The sequence below is a fragment of the Natrix helvetica genome, assembly GCF_964273705.1.
Source record: "Natrix helvetica genome assembly, chromosome: W".
NCBI classification, from domain to species: domain Eukaryota; kingdom Metazoa; phylum Chordata; class Lepidosauria; order Squamata; family Natricidae; genus Natrix; species Natrix helvetica.
The window spans coordinates 48,648,818-48,671,533 of NC_138555.1; the positions used below are offsets into that span (position 1 = coordinate 48,648,818).

General features: G+C 47.5%; 1 protein-coding gene across 1 annotated transcript; it reads right to left on the minus strand.

Annotated features, from left to right (window-relative positions):
* Nucleotides 1-324: 324 nt before the first annotated feature.
* On the minus strand, nt 325-22,064 carry LOC309400335 (elongin-B-like). Its single transcript, XM_081968758.1, has 5 exons — nt 22,012-22,064; nt 10,607-10,741; nt 7,001-7,183; nt 4,946-5,054; nt 325-676 (listed from the first exon to the last, which is right to left on the minus strand). Exons 2-5 carry the CDS (start codon nt 10,727-10,729, stop codon nt 564-566), a joined length of 528 nt encoding a protein of 175 aa, XP_081824884.1. The 5' UTR covers nt 10,730-10,741; nt 22,012-22,064; the 3' UTR covers nt 325-563.
* Between the last annotated feature and the right edge of the window lie 652 nt (nt 22,065-22,716).

The following is a 22,716-nucleotide window of genomic DNA, read 5'->3' on the forward strand; positions in this document are numbered from 1 at the left end:
GCTTATAAAGTGCTGCTGGGGGCTGGGGGCTAAAAACGGGCCGTTTTTCTCTCATTTCTGCCCTCCCCAGCCCCCAGGAGCTCTCTCTAAGCCTCCATAAGGGTATGCACGGCCATTTTGGTGAAGGGCAGGGCTTCGGGAGGCAAAAAATGCTGTATTTGGTGTATAAGACGCACCCAGATTTTCAGGTACGTCTTATACTCTGTAAAATACAGTAATTGTTGCAGAAATGTTGATAGAATAATTGTCATGATATCACCTCCCCTTTGTCCTAAGGCCCTCTTTCCATTTCACTGCACAGTCATATAACACAAGACAAAAGGGGAAAAAAACAGCTGACCTTTTATTATTTTCAAGACCAAAGTGAAAACAGCTCTGTCAGATGAGTGAGGTTGGGCTTAGAAGGGTGACACATAGTCTTGCTTAGAGGAGGAAGGCTAAAAGGGAAACCAGGATCAGAGATAAGGGATGACATCATATCTTTCTCCGTGTCAGGTGAGGCTAATGGAAGAGGGTTCAAGGATACTATGGCTTGTGCAGCAAACTCCACTAGCCTTGGTCTTTCACTGCACTGCTTGCTCATTAGCGCTGCTGCCAGAGTCCTGGGGCTTCATCACGTCTGGGAGCTCTGGGGGGCTGGAGAAGGGATCGATGCGGAGGTTCTCAAAGGCATCTTCTGAAGGGGAAGAAAGACATGTATGACACCATCATCTTGGAACGGTACTGTTTTATGCTACATTACTGGCTACTATAAATCCCAAACCAAAAATGAGGATCATGAGAAATCCAAAGCAGTGGCAAACTAGTCGAGCACATAAACAGCGCGCACCTATTTTTCCAAATAGTGACCATTTAATTCTGATTAATCCTTAACCAGAAACAGCATATAAGCATTTTATTTCTAATCATTCACACTGAAGAAGCCACATTTGGAATACTGCATCCAGTTCTGGTTACCATAATGCAAAAAAGATGCTGAGGCCCTAGAAAGGGTGCAGAGAAGAGCAACAAAGATGATAAGGGGTTTTCAGGCTAAATTCTATTAAAAATGGCTAAACGAACTACCGCATTTTTCAGAGTATAAGATGCACTGGAGTATAAGACGCACCAAGGTTTTGAAGAGGCAAATTTAAAAAAAAGTAGGTAGGTAGGTAGAGGGATAGAGAGGGAGAGAAAGAGAGAGAAATACAGTAGGTAGGTAGGGAGAGAGAGAGAGAGAGTAGTCAGGTAGGTAGGGAGATAAAGGGATAGAGAGAGAGAAATAGAGAGAGAGAGAGAGAAAGAGAGAGACAGTGAGTGAGTGTAGGTAGGTAGAGGGATAGAGAGAGAGAAATAGAGATAGAGAGAAATACAGTAGATAGGTAGGGAGAGAGAGTAGTTAGGTAGGTAGGTAGATAAAGGGAGAGAGAGAGAGAAATACAGTAGATAGTGAGGGAGGGAGAGAGAGAGAGTGTAGGTAAGGAGGGAGGGAGAGGGACAGAGACAGAGAAATAGAGAGAGAGAGAGAGAGAAATACAGTAGATAGGTAGGGAGAGAGGTAGGGAGAGAGTTTTTGTGTGTAGGTAGGTAGGTAGGTAGGTAGGTAGAGGGATAGAGAGAGAAATAGAAAGAGATAGAGAGAAATACAGTAGATAGGTAGGGAGAGAGAGTAGATGTTACCAGGTGTATTTATCCATGTGCTGGAGAAGGAAATTGCTGACAACCTGCAGCAAGACTTGTTTCTGCTGGCACAAGACTTGATCAATGTAATTCTCCTCAATCACTGTAACTAAAGAGCTTTCTGAAAGGAAAAAGAAGTTTTTGCACTCTGCAAACATCTCCAAAACGGCCCGTTTTTCGCAAAAACGGGCCTGTTTTTTTTTTCAAATAATAGGCATGAATGGCCTTGGGGGGGCTTTCAGAGTGCTCCGGGGGGGAGGCGCAAAAACGAGCAAAAAACGAATGTTTTTTGTCAAAAAGATCGCATGCATAGCCTTATGAAGGCTTATAGCGTCCTGCTGGGGGCTGGGGGAGCAAAAACGGCCTGGTTTTTGCTCATTTCTGCCCTCCCCAGCCCCCAGGAGCTCTCTGAAAGCCTCCATAGGGGTATGCACGGCCACTTTGGTGAAGGGGCGGGAGTTCGGGAGGCAAAAATGCTGTATTCGGTGTATAAGACGCACCCAGATTTTCAGCCTCTTTTTTGAGGAAAAAGGTGCATCTTATACTCTGAAAAATACGGTAGTTATGTTAAGCTTAACACAGAGAAGTATTCCAACATTTCAAGGGCTGCTACAGGGAAGATGTGCTTTCTCCATAGTACCTGAGAGTAGGAAAAGCAGCAACAACAGGTAGAAGCTCTTCAGAGGGAGATCTAACCTGGAAATAAGGAGGAATTTCCTGGCAGTGAGAATTATTAAGCAGTGGGATAAGCCTGCCTCCTGGAGTTGTGGCTGATCCATCATTGGAGCTTTTCAAGAAAAGATTGGACAACCATTTGTCCAAGATTGTTTGAGGATTCCTGCCTTGGGCAGTAGGTTGGATTAGAAGACCTCCAAGGTCACTACCAACCCTATGATTCTATGATACCTGGGTGTAAGTAATGTTATTAATATCTTTCTTTTGGTTGCCTGAAAACCTAGGGAAAAAAATAGTCGTTATCCCCGAGGCAATCCTACTTGCTACCCTTCTCCATAACTCCATGATGATTTTTTAAATCAGTGGCTTGTTTCCCTTCTGAGATAAAATTTATTTCATCACTATATTTATGCCCATCTTTCTGCCAAAATTGACAGTCCAGGCAACTAAAAGTATGAATAAACCAAATAAAACCAATAAAACCTTTGGTGTGATAAGTGGGTTTGGCTGTTGAGTTGACACATTTCAAGCTCAACGTGGAATGTTCCAGCCATTCAGAAGTGTTCTGTGGTCAACAATAACCAATTTTGAGCTCAAAATAGTGATTTAAACTTGAAATATAGTTAAGAGGCAATAAAATAGAAGGAAAATATATTGGATATATTTGCCACCTTCAGTTATTTGTAAAAATAATAAAGCCAGGATATATATATAAATGCATTTTCAAAGTGACCCAAACAATTGATTTCAAACTCAACTATGTTGAGTTCTAAACATTATTCTATTTATTCACCAAAGGCCTGTCAAACTAAAATTAGTTTTCCCTGAAAAGGGCACCCACAAGATTAACAATATTGGGTCCATCATGACTTGACTTAATATGGCTTTTTAGGTTACAACCATCCCTTCCAATTGATTTGGGGGGTGGACACACACACACACACACACACACACAGATGGTGTTTTATAAAATTATATCATCAATTGTGACTACAGTTAGCAGGTGGATTCTGGACCATCTCAAGATTGCAAATGTTTTACAAGAGCAACCCTGCACAGGGCATTTTACAATAATTCATATTTTATAGGTAGTCGTCAACTTACAACCATTTGTTTAACAACTGTATGAAGTTACAACCGTACTGATAGTGATTTAGGGTAGGTTTTCGCACTTATGATCATTGTAGGGTTCATGAAGTCACATGATAAAAATTTGGGTGCTTGGCAACTGGCATTACTTTATGATGGTTGCAGCATCCCAGAATCACGTGATCACCATTTGCAACCTTTGTAGGGGGGTTCTGATGAGCAAAGTCAATGGAGGAAGCTGGATTCGCTTAATGACAATTCACTTAATGGCCATGGCAAAAAAGGTCATAAATTCAGGTATGACGTACTTAATGATGACATCATTTAGTGACAGAAATCCCTGTCCCAACTGTGGTCATAAATTTGAGGACTAGCTGTATTTTAAAAACTACCTTAAGTCGGTTTCAAGGCTTTTACTATAGTTTGTGTACATTTCTGGCCTCAGTGCAAAATGGTAGCCATCTGTGCTGCCAATTTTCAACATGATTAGTAGTCAGTGATCAGGGACTCCCGGATCAGATTGGCTCTAAGATGGCAGGTGCTAAAAGCTCTACATGGCTTGCCTATACATATACATATATGTTGTGGCCCAGCAGGAGCTGTTGGAGCTGCCACCAGACTCCGACAGCGGGGGTCCCTATGAGTCGGCTCTGGAGGATGTGGAGGACCCTGGGCAGGGTTCTGACTCCGAGCAGGGATCAGAGGCTGGTCGGCCACCAGGAGGCACCTGAGGCATGGAGCAGTGGTGAAAGCCAAAGGGAGTGTGCTCCTGATGTCATGCCTTGGAGCAGTGGGGAGGAGTCACGGGACAGCGAGTCAGACATCAGCAGTGAGTTATTGAATGCTCGTTACCGGCGCGCTAAGCGGTGTCAGGAGCAATTGCGCAGTTACCGGAGGTAATTGCGCTCAGCTGATGATAATTAGACTCCTCTCCAGACTATAAAAGTACTGCTTGTGCACATGCCCTTTTGCAGAAGTCAACGCAGGAACTAATGTGGAAGTACAGTCTTGTGAGCGTGGCAGGCTGGATAGCTGCTATTGCGTATCAGTGCCGGAGGGTTCTGAAGGTCGAGTTGTGTTGGATTGCTGCCAAGGATCTGTCTGTCTGTGCAATAAACCTCGTGAAGTATCTTTGGCTCGGAGTGTGTCTGTGATTGCGGGGGAAGAGGGGGATCAGAACACATATACATACATACATACATACATACATACATACATACATACATATATATATATATATATTAAGATACCCAATTAGATACCTGATATATCTGATGCATGCACATTAACACCACCTCTGGAAGCCATCTCCTGGCTGCCTGCCATCTTATATGTAGCATTACACCATTGCAAGTGGGTCTTTTCAAACAGAGCACCCCAGGCACAGAATATTCTTCTAAGGCAAATTTGGCCAACTCCCTTAGGTTATCAGCAAAAACCACTTCCTTGTCTTAGGCTCTTAATCTTCAATGACAATGTTGTGTTTCTTTGGTTTCAAGAAGCATGCAACAACTTCACTCACCACTGACACTGAAGGCCAAGCCGACTGTTGCTGGGGCCTGGGGCCGTGCTGTCTGACTGGTGAAGCCACAGTCGCCAAGAGTTTTGCTATCATCCAGCAGCTGATCATCCTGGAAAATGGGGTAATTTGTACCAGGATGCAAGAGAAGTCCCTTTTAAAAAAATCTGGTAATCATGAACTACTACTACTTAGTTGTGTAATTAAAATCAAGAAATTAGTCAACTAGACTGCAAGCTCTATTTAGGACATGGTTTAACTGTCCTATGCACATCGAATTGCCATAGAGTTGGGGGCAAAGGATAGAATACAGGTAGTCCTCGACTTACAACAGTTCATTTAGCAAACATTCAAAGTTATAACAGCACTGAAAAAAGTGACTTACAACCATTTTTTCCAGTTACGACCTATGTAGCATCCCCATTACCAAGTGATCAAAATTCACATAGAATAGAATAGAATAATAGAGTTGGAAGGGACCTTGGAGGCCTTCTAGTCCAACCACCTTCTAGTCCAACCACCTGCTTAGGCAGGAAACCCTATAGCATTTCAGACAAATGGTTAACCAATCTCTTCATAAAAACTTCCAGTGTTGGAGCATTTACAACTTCTGGAGGCAAGTTGTTCCACTAATTAATTGTTCTAACTGTCAGGAAATTTCTCCTTAGTTCTAGGTTGCTTCTCTCCTTGATTAGTTTCTACCCATTGCTTCTTGTTCTACCCTCAGGTGCCTTGGAAAACAGTTTGACTCCCTCTTCTTTGTGGCAACCCCTGAGATATTGGAACACTGCTATCATGTCTCCCCCAGTCCTTCTTTCTATTAAACTAGACATACCCAGTTCCTGCAACCGTTCTTCATATGTTTTAGTCTCCAGTCCCCTAATCATCTTTGTTGCCCTTCTCTGCACTTTTTCTAGAGTCTCCACATCTTTTCTACGTCGTGGTGACCAAAACTGAATGCAGTATTCCAAGTGTGGCCTTACCAAGGCATTATAAAGTGGTATTAACACTTCACGTGATCTTGATTCTATCCTTCTGTTGATGCAGCCTAGAACTGTGTTGGTTTTTTTGGCAGCTGCTGCACACTGCTGGCTCATATTTAAATGGTTGTCCACTAGGACTCCAAGATCCGTCTCACAGTTACTATTGAGCAAGGTACCACATATACCAGTGATGGCGAACCTTTTTGTCCTCGCGTGCCGAAATTGTGTGCGTGTGTGTCCACACCCAGAATGCAATGTGCCCCACCCACCTGCGCATGCACGTGTGACACACACACAGGCCCCGTGCTCCCCCTGCTTCCCCCTCACGCATGTGCACGTGTCTCCTGCATGCATGGCAGACCCTAAAATCAGCTGGCTGGTGGGAGCTGCGCACACATGCACAGTAGAGCTGTGCTGGGCAACAGCTGACGTGCACGCAGAGGGCTCCACGTGCCACCTGTGGCACACGTGCCATAGGCTCGCCATCACGGACATATACTGTAACTGTGCATTTTGTTTTTCTTGCCTAAATGTAGAACCTCACTTTTTTTTGAATTTTTGAATTTTTGAATTTTTTTTTTGAATTTCATTTTATTAGATAGTGCCCAATGTTCAAGTTTGTCAAGATCATTCTGTATCTTTAGCCTATCTTCTGGAGCGTTGGCTATTCCTGCCATCTTGGTGTCATCTGCAAATTTGATGAGTTCCCCATTTTCCCCCTCATCCAAATCTTTGATGAAGATGTTGAAGAGTACTGGGCCCAAAACAGAGCCTTGGGGTACTCCACTGCATACTTCCCTCCATGTAGATGCAGTTCCATTGAGGACTACATGTTGAGTGCAGTGGTCAGCCAGTTATTAATCCATCTAGTGGTAATGCTGTCCAACCCACATTTTTCTATCTTATCAGGTAGTAGGTGATGGTCTACTTTATCAAATGCCTTACTGAAGGCCAAGTAAATTATATCCACAGCATTCCTCTGGTCCACTAATTTTGTCACTTTGTCAAAGAATGCAATAAGATTAGTCTGGCATGATCTGTTTTTAACAAACTCATGTTGGCTTTTGGTTATTACTTTGTTTGTCTCCAGGTGTTCACTAATTCGCTGCTTGATTATCTTTTCCAGAATCTTCCCAGGTATTGAGGTCAGGCTGATAGGTCTGTAGTTTCCTGGATCTGTTTTTTCCCCTTTTTTGAAGATGGGAACCACATCAGCTCTTTTCCAGTCCTCTGGTAGTTCCCCGGTGCTCCAGGATCTCTGAAAGATATAGTTCAGTGGTTTTGAGATCTCGTCTGCCAGTTCCTTCAGAACCCTGGGGTGTAATCCATCCGGTCCTGGTGATTTGAACTCAGCTAGGGTGGACAGGTGCTCACTTACCATTTTCTTCCCTATTTTAACTTGTGTTCCTAATCTGTTTTTGGCGATGCTGTTTTTGATAGGTTGGACTGTTTTTTTCCCTTTGTGTAAAGAAAGATGCAAAAAAGTAGTTAAGTAGTTGTGCTTTCTCCCTGTTGCTTGTCACCTTCTTGCCACTTTCTCCCAACAATGGATAATTTCCTTGACTTTTTCCCCTTGTTTTTAACATGTTGGAAGAAGGTTTTTTTGTTATTTTTTACTTTTGTGGCAAGTCTTTGTTCATCCTGAGCCTTAGCTTTCCTCACTTCATCTTTGCAGGCTCAGGCTATTTACTGATATTCTGCCTTAGTTATGTGCCCCTCTTTCCACTTTTTATACTTGTCCTTTTTGTTTTTCAATTTATCAGAGTTCGTTATGCAGCCATGCTGTTTTCTTTTTAGAGCTGTTATTTTTCTTCTTATTTGCTATTGTGCTAGACTGGACTTTTATAATCCCACTTTTCAAAATTTCCCAAGCTTCTTGAGTTGTTTTCCCCTTGAGGATTCTCATCCATGGAATCCTTCCCAAGCTCTAAGTCTATTGAAATTAGCTCTCTAAAGTCCAAGACTCTAGTTTGACTTTGATCTACTACTTGTGTTTGCATAATGTTGAATTCCAATATTGCATGGTCACTTGCCCCCAGGGTTCCTGTGGCTTCAACACCTTCTATCATTTCCTCTCTGTTAGTGAGAATTAAGTCCAATATGGCTGATCCCCTTGTTCCCTTCTCTACCTTTTGGAAAACAAAGTTGTCTGGTAGGTTTGTTAGGAACCTGTTGGATCTTCCACTTGGTGCAGAGTTTGTCTCCCAGTTGATGACAGGGTAGTTAAAGTCCCCCATTACTATTGTGATGTGCTTCCTACATACCTTAGTTAACTGACTAGCAAAAAGTTCATCCATTTCTGCTGTTTGGTTGGGTGGCCTATAGTATACACCTGTGACAATGTCATTTTCCCCCACTTTTATATTGACACAAATGCATTCAAGATAATTTTCATCATTGTTGTGCTCTATTTCTCTAGAGATGTAGTTATTTCTTATATATAGTGCAACTCTACCTCCTCTTTTATTTGGTCTACTTCTTTTAAATAATTAAAATCCCTCTAGCTGTATGTTCCATTTGTGGGTTTCATCCCACCATGTTTCCTTAATGGCAACAATATCATATTTGCCCTCATTTACTTGAATTTCTAATTCACCCTGTTTATTCCTCATACTCTGCATTGGTGTATAGACATTTGAGTGACTGACCCTGTGTTTACTTTCTACATAACCTGTGTTGTGCCTGACTTCCCCTACTTCCTTACCACCTGTTTGATTGGTATGGCACTTACGACTGAACACTTGATTTTGCTTGAAAGAAAGGTTGATATTCTTACCCGCACATCTACTGTAAGTTACATGCACTGATAACCCTATTTTAGATTGCTGGGGACAGAAATGTTCTGTATCAATTAATTCCCTGTCCCTGCTGTTTAGTTTAAACGTTAAACTAAACAGTGTTAACACACATTAAACTCTGCTCTATAAGTTCAAACTTATAACCATTGCTAAGTCCCAAGCACATGTGATCACCTTTTGCAAACTTTTGACAAAGGAAGTCAATGAGGAAGCCAGATTCACTTAACAACCGTGTTACTAACTGCAGTGATACACTTAATAATTGTGATAAGGTCGGTCGTAAAATGGGGCAAAACTCACTTAACAAATGTCTCACTTAACAGAACTTTTGGGCTCAATTGTGGCCTTAAATCAAGGAATATCTGTAGTAAGGAGTCTATTTTGTTTTCACTAAAACTGTTATACTTGCAAACCAGTAAGCACTGGGAACAATTGCTATCTCCCTCCTTGCTTCTATTTCTGATCTTACTAAAAAAATCAAGTATGAGGCTAGAGCTCTAATTTTAAGGATTCTTTAATCCCCAATTTTCTAGGACACACTGAAAAATAGTTTCTTAGATGGGACAAAAGACTAAGAGGCTGGTGAACCAATTGCATTGGTATATCTGCTACAACTCTGTGGGTTAATTGCTTAATGTTTTACATGGATATTGTTTGATGGCTGGTTATTTATTCCACTGAAGAGATACCCAGGTATCTAATGTATAGGATTTTTAAGTAACACATGAAGATCAGGATACTGAGAGGGGTACTTCCAACACTAAAACCAAGATATACTACATACAGCTGCCAGTCAAGGCCATAGATGTAATTCCCAAACACCAGCAAAATCCAGAAGCCTAACTGCTATCCTCTTCCCTTGAACAATTGGAATTCCAAAAGACCATCAGAATCAGCTAATGAGTGATTTGTTCCTTACAATCTGGCTGCAGACTAAGCAGTGGGAAAAACAAAGGGAGAGTTCCTGGAAATTCTATAGTCTAAAAATACAACTGAGGGTGCTTGGGATTTCTGGGTGCTGAAGACCCAGGATTTTATTTATTTATTTACAGGACATATATGGCCACCTGTCTTGTATGACAATTCTAGGCATCTCATAACAATCCATTTAAAAAAGTTGAAAACAAAAATGTCTTTCCCCCAGGTACCAACCAATTATTCTCACAGCTCAACTCATATCCTAACCAGGGGTGGGTTCTGGCTGCTGCTACTGCCGCTTTGCTCAGGGACGCGCTTTGAGCGTGCGCATGCTTGATGTGTGCTACGCACGCATGCACAGTACTAAAAAAAATGCTTCTGCGTATGCGCAGAAGTAAAAAACAAGATAGGCGCTGCCTATGGTACTGCCGAGAGAACCGGTTCGGAGGCGTAGCAGGCCAAGTTACTACCGTACCTATTTAGCCGAACTGGTCCAAACTGGTAGGAACCCACCTCTGATCCTAACCCAATGCTTAGGGGAAGGGCCAGGTGTTCACAGCTCTCTGGAAGGCTAACGGTAGGATTTCAGATAGAAATATCTCCTAAGACAGTGGTTTTCAACCTGTGGGTCGGGACCCGTTTGGGGGTCGAACAACCCTTTCACAGGGGTCGCCTAACACCATTGGAAAACACATATTTTCAAAAACATACGGAAAACATAAAATAATTTTATGGTTGGGGGTCACCACAACATGAGGAACTGTATTAAAGGGTCGCGACATTAGGAACGTTGAGACCCACTGTCCTAAGAGAAGCAATTTGGTTATATGAAAAAAATAATATAACCTCTGAACTGATCAAGGAAAGCACTGATACACCAACTTAGTAAACAGTCCTGGTGTAATACTGTAATTTATTAGAAGAGTCCTGAAGGTATAGTACTTTCTATAATAAGCTCCCCATACCTTGTACAATCTCTGTTCTTCTGGAGGTCTCTTAAGAATCCCCTCCACAATTCTTTTCAGCTCATACACTGTGCTGGACTCCTTGGCGTCTGTAAAGATAGTTGTCTTGTGACGTCGGATCATTAGAAAGACATCCTGTTGGACAACAGACCAGTTCATAATATTAGGTGATCTGTAGCATTTGTAATTTACCCAAACAAGCCATCACTATCAATAATGATAATGACATTGTTTTATACAAGTTTCCATGGGAAAACCTCAAATTGGTATATATGTCTATGGAGATTCTCAGTCATCCAGGTCATGGATGTCCCATAATTATGTACTTTGTATTTTAAATTTTGGAGAATAATTGTCTGGGATGCTGGAGCAGCCAGGAGGAGGAGGAGACATCAGGGAGGCAAGCTGCCCCAAGAGGGCCAGAGGAGAGCACAGCTCCTCACGCGTGGAGACGCTGCTGAGGGCCCGACTCACCAGCGGGGGAGCAGCTGTGGGGGCCGGCCAGTCACTCCTGCCCCTCGCCCTGCCACTGCAACTGCTGCTCTTCTGGGGCGGCAGGGCTGCACAGGAGCTGAGTCTGTGTGGGAAGAATGTCTGTCTGGTGCTGGGGTAAGAGGCGCGCAGGCCGGGAAGCAGTTGCGCTCCCTTGGCAGAAATGGCGGGAGGAGGGGGATGCACTGGCTTGTTCTCGGTGGCGGGCTGGGTGTGTGTGCTTCATTGACACTCTTCCGGTTTCCAGCACATGCATGCACACTGGCCAACTGATGTTTGCGCGCCGATGCACGCCAGAAACCGGAAGACCAGGTGGCCGGTGTGGCTGCTCTTCTGGTTTCCAGGATGCGGGTACGCGTGCACAAGCACGCTTCCGTTTCAGCACTTGGTGCCAAAAGGTTTCGCCAACACTGTCTTAAGGCATCAGACTAGAAACTGGGAGACCGTGTATTCCAGTCCCACCTTGGTCACTAAGCCAGCTGAGTGACCTTGGGCTGATCACTCTCTCTCTCGGCCCTAGGAAAGGGGCAATAGCAAGCCTTTTCTGGAAAAACTGCCAAGAAAACTGCAGGATTTGTCCAAGCAGTTTCTAAGAACCAGACACAATTGAACAGAAGTAAAAATATACATATATTAAGACTGAAAGTCTCACCTAAAGTTGCCTATGGATATCCTGTCTGAGGAGGAATCTGAGCTTGGGGTCTGTCATGGCCTACTTGGTACATAAACCCTAATGTCATGATTTTGCATATGATTTAATCTGTAGTCTGCCTTTCCTCACCATATTAATTTTGCCTTTATTAATTTTATAAATAATTCAAGACAGCTAATGTACCTAATGCTTCTGTAGTCTCCTATTTTCCTCCAACAACTTTTGAGATGAGTTGGACTTAGAGTGAGTGACTGGCCCAAAGTCACCCATCTGGCCTTCATGCCTAAGGTGGTACTAGAATTCATAGTTTCTAGCCTGGTGCTTAACCATTAGACCAAAGTGGCTCTCTACATCACATCACATCTCATCTCTACATTCTACCTGTTTTTCCTCCTACAACAAACCTGTGGAGTAAGATGGATTGGGAGGTATTTACAAACCAAAAATCAACTACACTGCTTTCCTGGCTTAGGATGGATTGAATCTGGCTCTCCAAGTGCAACATCTGAGCCTTAGGAGTGAATCAAAGACTTGGTTTCTGTAAAATAGGGTGACTTAAACATTAGCTATGAAAAGTTACCCTTTATGATAGAGAGAAGTTAATTTGGCAGGATTTTTCCATTCTAATGGGCATGTATCTAAACTATGAGATTTTTACCACAAGTAAACGAATTTTGGATAACTTCTGAAATAGGACCAAAGGACATAAAGTAATAGTTTGGGGAATCTTGCAAATGTGAGGACCACAGTTACTAATACAGGTTTGCATTATATATGAGAACTGAACCATTGCTTTAACAGAGCTTTTCCAAATTAGTGCCATCTAGATATACTGGACTACAATGCCATTCTGTTGTTTATGCCTACTGGCTGTGAATGATGGGAATTGTCAGCCAACACATCTGAAGAGTACCAGGAAGCAGCCAGCAGCCAGATGGAGGTAACCAGGTGGGAACAGGCAGAATGGAGAGGCACTACCAGGAACAGCAGGAGATATTGCGCGCACCGCGAATGGCAGCCCGAGGGCTGACACCAGGCTGAGGAAGCCTGAATTCTCTAAATCAGTCTGGAAGAACTAACATTTGTCATTCCTCTGCCAGGGTGTCTTTTGTTAGATTCACAAATTGTACTAAGCCAAGGTTTGTTTTAACAAATAAATTAATTGAGTTTGCCCAATATACTTACCGATTAAGATCTAATATGTTATATATTCTCTCTGGTATCTATGGAGGTTCTGGTAGCATTGGCTACCTGGAGTGCCTTCTGTGGTTTTAGTTAATATGCCCAGCTGCATATCTATGTAGAAAGGAACAATCTTGCCATAGTCATTTGTGGTCCAGTTGTAGACAGTTGTAATACTCTGTATGTATAGACTACCTGCACTTGTAAAAACTCACCTGAGCTGTAAAGTAGGCCATAAGGACTAGTCGCATGGTTATTAGTTGGCAAGTATGAGAAATAGGATTGTAGTATATTGTGAAAGTAGTGTCTTCATCCTTGGGAATGGCTGAAGGAGGATTACGTTCACTACAACTTCAGGATTCTGAGGTGTTAAGCTGGTTGTAAATGACAGTACTAATTTTAGTATACAATTGTTAACCGCTGCTGTTTTGTTTATAGCAAATCTCAATTGGCTGACCCCCAGAAGACCTTAGAAGCAACAACAAAATCTGAATTTAGGCCACTTTTTCAAACAGTGGACTTGTCTGTTGCTTGGCAAATCAATCTGAACAATATACATGTATTTTATGTATATTACATAAATGTGGATGTAGCAAACACCTGGGAATAATTCTCAATTGTTCTATAAAACTCAGGTTTTATGTACTTTGATGTAGAGAGCCACTTTGGTCTAATGGTTAAGCACCAGGCTAGAAACTATGAATTCTAGTACCACCTTAGGCATGAAGGCCAGATGGGTGACTTTGGGCCAGTCACTCACTCTAAGTCCAACTCATCTCAAAAGTTGTTGGAGGAAAATAGGAGACTACAGAAGCATTAGGTACATTAGCTGCCTTGAATTATTTATAAAATTAATAAAGGCAAAATTAATATGGTGAGGAATGACCGTTGGCTTACCTGAATGGTCTTTCTCTAGGCGCTGCGGGAGTGTCCAAGCACGGGTTAACATCAGCTTGCTGCCCAAGGACTGAGTTCGAATTCTTGTAGCTCCGCCTCTTGCTCCCCTCAGAGGCTCAGTTTTAAAAACGAAGGAGTGGTCCAAAGGAACTGTCAATGCAATAGTCCAAGTCCAATGGAGATCTACCCCGCGACCCCTGATAGGGTGGGGTTGGACACTCCCGCAGCGCCTAGAGAAAGACCATTCAGGTAAGCCAACGGTCATTCTCCTAGGCGCTGCTTGGAGTGTCCAAGCACGGGACATGCCAAAGCTATGATCCCCCAGGGAGGGAAGAACTGTTCACGGGCGCGGGACTAGCCACAACCCTCTGCAGAACTCTTCTCCCAAAGGCTGCCTCAGCCGAGGCAAAGGTGTCCAGTCTATAATGCTTGACAAACGGTGACGGGCCTGACCACGTAGCAGCCCGGCAGATGTCCTCAATGGATGCTTGGGTGGCCCATGCAGCCGATGTAGCAGCACTTCTTGTCGAGTGTGCAGTGATACGAGGAGGCGCCGGCCTGCCCTGATGTTCGTAGGCCAGCTGGATACACGCCCTTATCCAGCGCCCTACTGTAGCGGAGGTGACCTTCTTGCCCATGGTGGCAGGTTGAAAGGACACAAAGAGGGCCTCTGACTTGCGGAAAGGGGCTGTTCTTTTCATGTAGATCCGCAGGGCACGGCGGACGTCCAGCTTATGCCACTCACGTTCCCTGGAGTGTTTGGGATGCGGACAAAAGTCCGGGAGAATCACCTCCTGCGAGCGGTGGAAAACGCTGTTGATTTTTGGTACTAATGCCGGGTCCAGTCGTAATATCACTCTGTCGGAGTGGATGACGCAAAGGTCCTCTCTGACTGACAAGGTTGCCAGTTCAGAGATCCGGAGTGCCGAAGTGATGGCAATGAGGAATGTCGTCTTGAGGGTCAGGTGGCGTAGTCCAACTGTCCGAAGAGGTTCAAATGGCGGCCCGGACAGAGAACGTAGCACCACGGACAAGTCCCAGGTAGGATACCTGTGGATGGTAGGAGGAGACAGATTGGTGGCTCCTTTGAGAAAATTGCACACCTGCGGGTGTTTGCTGAGGGGCAGGTGCGACCCTGTAGACAGGATGGAGGCCAAGGCGGCAGTCTGGCGTTTGAGAGTATTGGGTGCCAGACCCCTGTCAAGACCGTCCTGCAAGAAGTCCAGAACTTGGGGAACGGTGGCAGAAGTGGCAGAGATCTGGTGTTGAAGGCACCAGAGAGAGAAGGCCGACCAGGTAGCTTCATAAATTCTGACCGTTGATGGACGTCTGGATGCCTGGATGGTGCGGATCACCTTATCCGAATATGCGCTGAGCCTCAGGATCTCCCCTTCAAGTGCCACACGGCAAGTTTCAGCCACTGGGGTTCCGGGTGTTGGATGGCCCCTTGGCTGAGGGATATGCGGTCCTGAGGAATGCGCCAGGGACGAGACACTGAGAGACTGATCAGGTCGGCAAACCAGGATCTCCTCGGCCAGTGAGGAGCCACCAGCAGTATCTCCGCTCCCTCTGCCAGAATCTTCCAGATGACCTGTGGGATTAGCGGCAGAGGCGGGAAGGCATACAGCAGGCCCGGGGGCCAGCGAGAGCGAAGAGCGTCCGTGCCTTCCGCCCCTGGGCACTGGAACCTCGTGAAGTACCTGGGTAGCTGAGCGTTGGCCGGAGACGCGAAGAGGTCGACGACTGGAAGGCCGAATCGCAGAGACAGCTGACGGAACAGTTCTGGGTGAAGGCACCACTCTGTGTTCTGGATGGTGGATCTGCTGAGCCAGTCTGCAGTCGCGTTGTCCTCCCCCGAGATGTGGTCCGCCCGCAGGGACCTGAGATGCCGTTCCGCCCACCGACCCAGGGACTCCGCCTCCGTCATCAGAGCAAGGGATCGTGTGCCGCCCTGATGATTGATGTACGCTTTCGTGGCAATGTTGTCGGTCAGGACCAGCACATCTTTGTCCCTGACCAGCTGGAGGAAATGCCGCAGAGCCAGTCTGGCAGCCCGGAGCTCTAGCCAGTTTATATTGTGGGCGAGCTCCGCTGGCGACCATCTGCCTTGGATCACCTGGTTCCGAAGGTGCGCCCCCCACCCGAAGAGGCTGGCATCCGTCGTGATGACCAGGCGCTCTGGCTCCTTGAAGTAGGAGCCCTTCAGGAGAGCATCCGACTGCCACCACCGGAGGGAACGAATTACCTTGGGAGGAAGACGTATCACCCTCTTGGAGTTGCTGGCCATGCGTCTCTGGAGGGGCAGCAGGAACCACTGGAGGTCCCTCGCATGGAGGCGCGCCCACGGGACCACCAAAATGCAGGACACCAGCTTCCTTAGCAGTTGGGAGAGGGAAACTACCGTTGCTGACCTGGTGGACCAGATCTTCCGCACGAGGGATCTGATGCTGTCCACTCTCTCTTGTGTGAGGAAGACCTTGCAGGACTCCGAGTCGATGATAGTGCCGAGATGCTGGATCCTGTGGGTCGGGTTGAGATGGCTCTTGGCCAGGTTGACTGAGAAGCCGTGCTGTTGCAAGACCTGAATGGTGGTGTTGAGGTTCTGCTGTGCCTGCTCCCTGGATGCCGAGTGGATAAGGATGTCGTCCAGGTAACACTCCAGCCTCACTGGAATTGAGCGCAGGTGAGCTGCGATGGCGGCCAGCAGTTTGGTGAAGGTGCGTGGGGCCGACGAGAGTCCGAAGGGAAGGGCTCTGTACTGAAAATGCTGGTTGGCAAACTGGAACCTCAGGAACCTGCGATGCGCCGGGTGAATTGGTACGTGCAGGTACGCCTCCTTCAGGTCTATCGAAGTCAAGAGGTCTCTCTGTCTGATGCAACCCAGGATGGTCTGCAGGGACTGCATCTTGAAGCGTTTGTACTCTAGATGTTTGTTGAGTCGCTTGAGGTCCAATATTGCTCGCACCCCTCCCGATGGCTTGGGGACTAGGAACAGGATGGAATAGAAGCCTGTGCCTTCCTGACCCTCGGGTACCCTTTCTATGGCCGCTATCTCTAAAAGGTGGTCTATCTCCGCCCTCATTAGCTGGAGCTTGTGAGGTGACCTGGGAGTGGGGCAGCGAACCCGGGATCTTGGAGGGGGGGAAAGGAAGTCCAGGGTCAGTCCGTGACGGACCGTGTTGAGGATCCACGCATCCGTCGTGGTCTCCTCCCACTGGGCGGCATAGAGTTGGAGACGGCCGCCTATGGGAGGGTCCCTGTGACGGTCACTTGGATTTCCGGAAGGGGCGGTTGGAGAACCCCCCTCGGGAAGGTTTACGGTAGCCCTGTTGCCTATTTCTATCCCTGTAGGGTGGTCTGTCCTGGGAACGTTCCTGTGACTGGGAAAAGGGACGGCCGGGACCACCTGAGGAGGTGGAAGGCTCGGAACCCCGAAAGGAACCCCTACGAAAGGGCTGGCCCTTGCGTTCAGGTTTCTTGGTCATGGCTGGGAGAACCTTGCGTTTATCCTTGGATTCAATCAGAAAGGAATCCAAAGCTTCCCCAAAAAGTTTCCCCCCCTTAAAGGGGGCGGAAGCCAGCTTCCACTTTGCCTTGACATCTGCCTGCCAGTGGCAGAGCCACAGCAGGCGACGTGAGGTCACATTGGCGGCTAATGCCCTGGAGGAAAACTTGGTGGCACTAAGTGAGGCATCAGCAGAGTATTCTATGGCTGCTATGATCTTATTCACGTTCTGTCTCATTTTAGTGTCCCCAGCCGGTAGGCCGGACAACAGTTTGCGGAGCCAGAAGAGAGCTGCCCTTCCGAAGTAGGAAGAGGCAGAAGATGCTCTCATGGCCCAAGCTGTGGCCATATGCGTCTTGAGGGAAGACGACTCAGCCCTTTTGTCCTCTGCCTTGAGTCCCTCCAGTAATTCGGCAGGGAGGGCCGAATTGGAGGTAAGGGACATAATGGGGTCATCAACCTGGGGGAGCTTTAGGAGCTCCTCCAGAGGTTCCTCCATGGTATATAACTTCTTGTCATTCCCGCTGGGGTTTGCCAAGGAGCCAGGCTGGGCCCATTGGCGTTGGATAATATCGAGGAACAGCTGAGGGGCTGGAACCAAGTCTAGGGGAGGAGAAACCTCGTTGAAAAGCCCTGCCCCTGGGTCCTGGGGACCGATGGTCTCCATGGATGCCTGATCCGAGGCAGGTTTGGGCGTAGGGGCTGGAAGGCCCATTTGGGGTCCTGCAGCCCTGGCCTTGGTCAGGATAGCCCGAAACATGGAAGAGTTAAAAAGACCCAGAGGGGGGGGGGGTTCTGGAGTAGGATTTTCATCCTCAGAGAGGTCTGGAGCATCACGCTCCACCTGAATCAGAAACCTCACTGATGCCCGAGGGGGCAGGTGAGGCCTCCCTAGCTGGAGGCCCCTGTGCCCTAGCCGGTTTTCCCTTACTGGGATTAGCAGAGGCAAAGGGGAGCTTAGATGCCAGCTGCATCATCCCATCAGTGATACCCCGAGAAATGGCCTCTGCCACCACCTCCTGCATGCTTTTGGGCAAAGGAAGGACGTGGGCCTGAGGAGTATCTGGCCCAGCTACTGAATAGATGAAGGAACCCTCCTCTACCAGGGAGTCTGCCTCATCAAGGGAATCTGCTGCCAGGGAATGGCCTGGGGAACCCATAGAGGCCCTGGAAGGATTAGGGGAAAAATCAAATTCCTCCCTTTCCCCTGGAAGGGAGGGAAGCATCCCTTGCTGGGAGGTGGATGGAACAGGAACCCCTTCCTCCCCAGGAGTAGGAGCTGAGGGAAGGGCCTGCTGGGCAGAATGGGCCTTTTGGAATTGTTTTTCAAGGGCCCTCTGCCTCCTAGCAGCTAGTCTCTCCTCAGCCTTAGAAGGCTGCTTGGCTTTAGGAGCCTTCCCCTTAGCTGGGCATCCCACCCCTTCACCTTTAGCAGCAGGGTTGGTCCTGCTGCGTTTAGCTGCTGGTGGGCCAGCCTGCTGATCCACTTGCTTCTCCATAGCGTTGGGAATCCTTCCCGATGGCTGAGGTGCTGGAGAATCTGAGGCTTGCATCGCTGGGAACCTCGTGCTGTAGGCAAGTGGTGGCTGGAAAACGGCTCCGGCTGAGATGAGGCTGGAAGCCAGCAGATCCGCGCTGAAGAAGGCAAGGGTGAATGGTCTGGATGACCAAAAGAACCCCTGCGGCCGCTTGTAGGTCTGGAGGGGAAGAGACCCAGTCAGGAGACCCTGCGATGGTCCTCTTCAATCCCTACTGCGGCGATCTGCAGAGAGCGCAGGCAACGCGATGAGGCTAAAAGCCCCGGCAAAAAAAGCGTGCCAAAATTTTTGAAAAAAAAATGGCCGCCGTTCGCGTTTTCGCGCCTGGAGCGGCACCGGGGGAAAAGGCTACAGCCTAATGCTGTGCTCTGGGGTCCTAGACTCCTACCTACTTCCCAGCTGTTCGTCGGCAGCCGCCAAACGAACCCCCTCCGGTGCGATAGCTCTTGTCGCTGCGAGAAGCGAGTCGCGCTCCAGGCAGCCTGGCTCGCGCGCGAAATTCAAACAGCAAAACTCGCAAAATACAGGAAAAATACTAAAAACAACAAACTTCTATCTAGGAGCTAACTAAACTTGAAATTTTACTTAAATGGAGCTAAACTACACTAACCAGAGGGTCCAGTCTGCTGCTCAAGGACTGGATCTCCTCAAATTGCATCCTGTAGGGCGACTGAGTTTTTAAAACTGAGCCTCTGAGGGGAGCAAGAGGCGGAGCTACAAGAATTCGAACTCAGTCCTTGGGCAGCAAGCTGATGTTAACCCGTGCTTGGACACTCCAAGCAGCGCCTAGGAGAAAGGCAGACTACAGATTAAATCATATGCAAAATCATGACATTAGGGTTTATGTACCAAGTAGGCCATGACAGACCCCAAGCTCAAATTCCTCCTCAGACAGGATATCCATAGGCAACTTTAGGTGAGACTTTCAGTCTTAATATATGTATATTTTTACTTCTGTTCAATTGTGTCTGGTTCTTAGAAACTGCTTGGACAAATCCTGCAGTTTTCTTGGCAGTTTTTCCAGAAAAGACTTGCTATTGCCCCTTTCCTAGGGCCGAGAGAGAGAGTGATCAGCCCAAGGTCACTCAGCTGGCTTAGTGACCAAGGTGGGACTGGAATACACGGTCTCCCAGTTTCTAGTCTGATGCCTTAAGACAGTGTTGGCGAAACCTTTTGGCACCAAGTGCTGAAACGGAAGTGTGCTTGTGCACGCGTACCCGCATCCTGGAAACCAGAAGAGCAGCCACACCGGCCACCTGGTCTTCCGGTTTCTGGCGTGCATCGGCGCGCAAACATCAGTTGGCCAGTGTGCATGCATGTGCTGGAAACCGGAAGAGTGTCAATGAAGCACACACACCCAGCCCGCCACCGAGAACAAGCCAGTGCATCCCCCTCCTCCCGCCATTTCTGCCAAGGGAGCGCAACTGCTTCCTGGCCTACGCGCTTCTTACCCCAGCACCAGACAGACACTTCCCACACAGACTCAGCTCCTGTGCAGCCTTGCCGCCTCAGAAGAGCAGCAGTAGCAGTGGCAGGGCGAGGGGCAGGAGTGACTGGCCGGCCCCCACAGCTGCTCCCCCGCTGGTGAGTCGGGCCCTCAGCAGCGTCTCCACGCGTGGAGCTGTGCTCTCCTCTGGCCCTCTTGGGGCAGCTTGCCTCCCTGATGGCTCCTCCTTCTCCTAGCTGCTCCAGCATCCCAGCTAGAAGTGGTAGCGTGAGAACTGCCACTGCTCCCTTGCCCCCAGCAGTGGCAGGAGCTGCTGGCGGGGCAGGTAGCTGCCCAGCCAGCAAATGTTGTCCCGGTGCCCCATGTGCCCGAGCCAACCAGGCGCTCCAGACTGAGGACTGCTCTTCTGGTTTCTGGTGTTCCCACACGCGTGAAGACCAGCTGGCTGGCGGAACTCAGAAGAGCAACGGGTGATGGCTTGCATGCCTAGAGAGATGGCTCTGCGTGCCACTTCAGGCACACGTGCCATAGGTTCGCCATCACGACCTTAAGATTATACCAAACTGGGTCTTACCATGTTGCAAACGTAACACTCAGCTATACTCCTCTAAACTTCTTAAGGAAACACTCTTTTAAATGCTTCCTCTTGAGTCGATAACAAGCAGTAATGGTGCTTTGACCATTTCAGGGTAGCATTAAATGCATCACTTGTCTTTTTACATATTTTTGTTTACACTTTCCCCAGTGCCAGGGGCAAGGTCACCAAGTGTTGATGGGAGTTGAAGTCCAAAGCTTCTGGAGTGCATCTTAAAGGAAGGATAGGGCAAAAGCCCAAAACTTAAGAATTTGGCCAAGTTCAGTGGTTGGACATGGCTTCCAGTTTCATGTAGCCTTTTCATACTGTGCCCTAGAGAGTAAAATTACCTAGAAGTTTAGAGTTGTTATGTTTGCAACATTGTAAGAGCCAATTTAGTATACTGGGTACTTTTACTTTTACCCAGAAGCAGGGAAGCTTTTTGCACATAGACGTTTTTTCTTTATACTTTTCCTTTCCCCCATACAAAGCAGCCTGGATGCAAAAGCGTCCAGAAGCTTCCTTAGAAGATCTCCTTGGAGATCACGCCTTCCAAGCTAAACTTCTCATCTTTCTAACCGAGGTCTGTTCTGCATGCCTTTTTAAAAAGCCACCAACTGACGCTTTACCAAAGGAGTTGTGAGGAATAACAAACGACTGCAAGAAATAACGAGGGCGGCGTCTTAGAAGTCCCAAGATGGGAGCGTCAGACAGCTCAGCGCCACCCACAACACCGGGAAAACCTCTCCTTTATCGCCTAAAACGTCCGGGTTGCCCCTCTGCCCCGCAACCCTTCTCGGAGCCTATCTGGCAGGGCTGTTGGGACGATAAAGCGGACTGGGGGACAGAGGCGGGAAAAAAGGAAACCCGATTAGACCGTCGGGGAAAAACCAAAATGAAGCAAAGCAGCAGGAAGCCGCTTCCTTTCGGGGCGTCGGGAAAGGCGCTGCGCTGGGGAGCCCGGATCGCGTCCGCACAAAATGGAGCCGAGGAAGAGATGGAGGGACGACGACGACGAGCATCCCACGGAAGGGCAGGGGACACACAGACACACACACCGAGAAAGAAAGGGAAGGGAGCGAGGACGGTGATTCCAGAAGGGTCGCAGTCGTTCTTACGTTCCCACTGCTACTATTTCGGGCCCGCTCCCACAGGCAGCTACCATCCCCGACTCACCATCTCTGCAGATGCAGCTCAGCCCAGAACCCTCCAGAGAGGAAAAAGCAGCAAACCCCCTGGTTTCCCAACATGCACTGCAATCTCGGTACATAACCCACCCCGGTTTAGAGGGAAGAGCACCGTAGCGCATGCGCCCCATTCGAGGCTCGCCTTACGGCTTTCGGTCGGAAGAAAAGACCATAGACGGCCCATAAAGTGCTCGCAGAAGCAGCCGCCGGCAGTAAAGACGGGTCAACGGCACGGAAGCGCTCGCTGCCATTTTGGGAGAGGCATCTTGAAGACTCGCCAGTTTGGGAAGGTCGTCGGGGCTAAAACGCCGCCACTTTCCAAGTGTTTTATTTCGTGACTCGACTACTCTCTATGGTTGTTCCGCACTCTATGGAGTGCGGAAGTTAAAAGTTGTCTTCGCGGGTTTTTTATTTATTTTTTGCCAGGGGTTGTTTTTGGGGACGCCTTTAATCTTTTTTTTGGTGTGCTTAACACTGAATTTTGGCGAGAATTCCCTTCCTCATAAAGTGGGAGTTGTCTTAAGGAGATAATTTCCGTTTTACGTCTTGTTGGAAGCCCTCTCCCAGAAAAATGAAATATCCTAGTGTTGGATGAAATGTCCTTCTGGGTTCGGCTCCAAGTGGGGAAAAAAGACA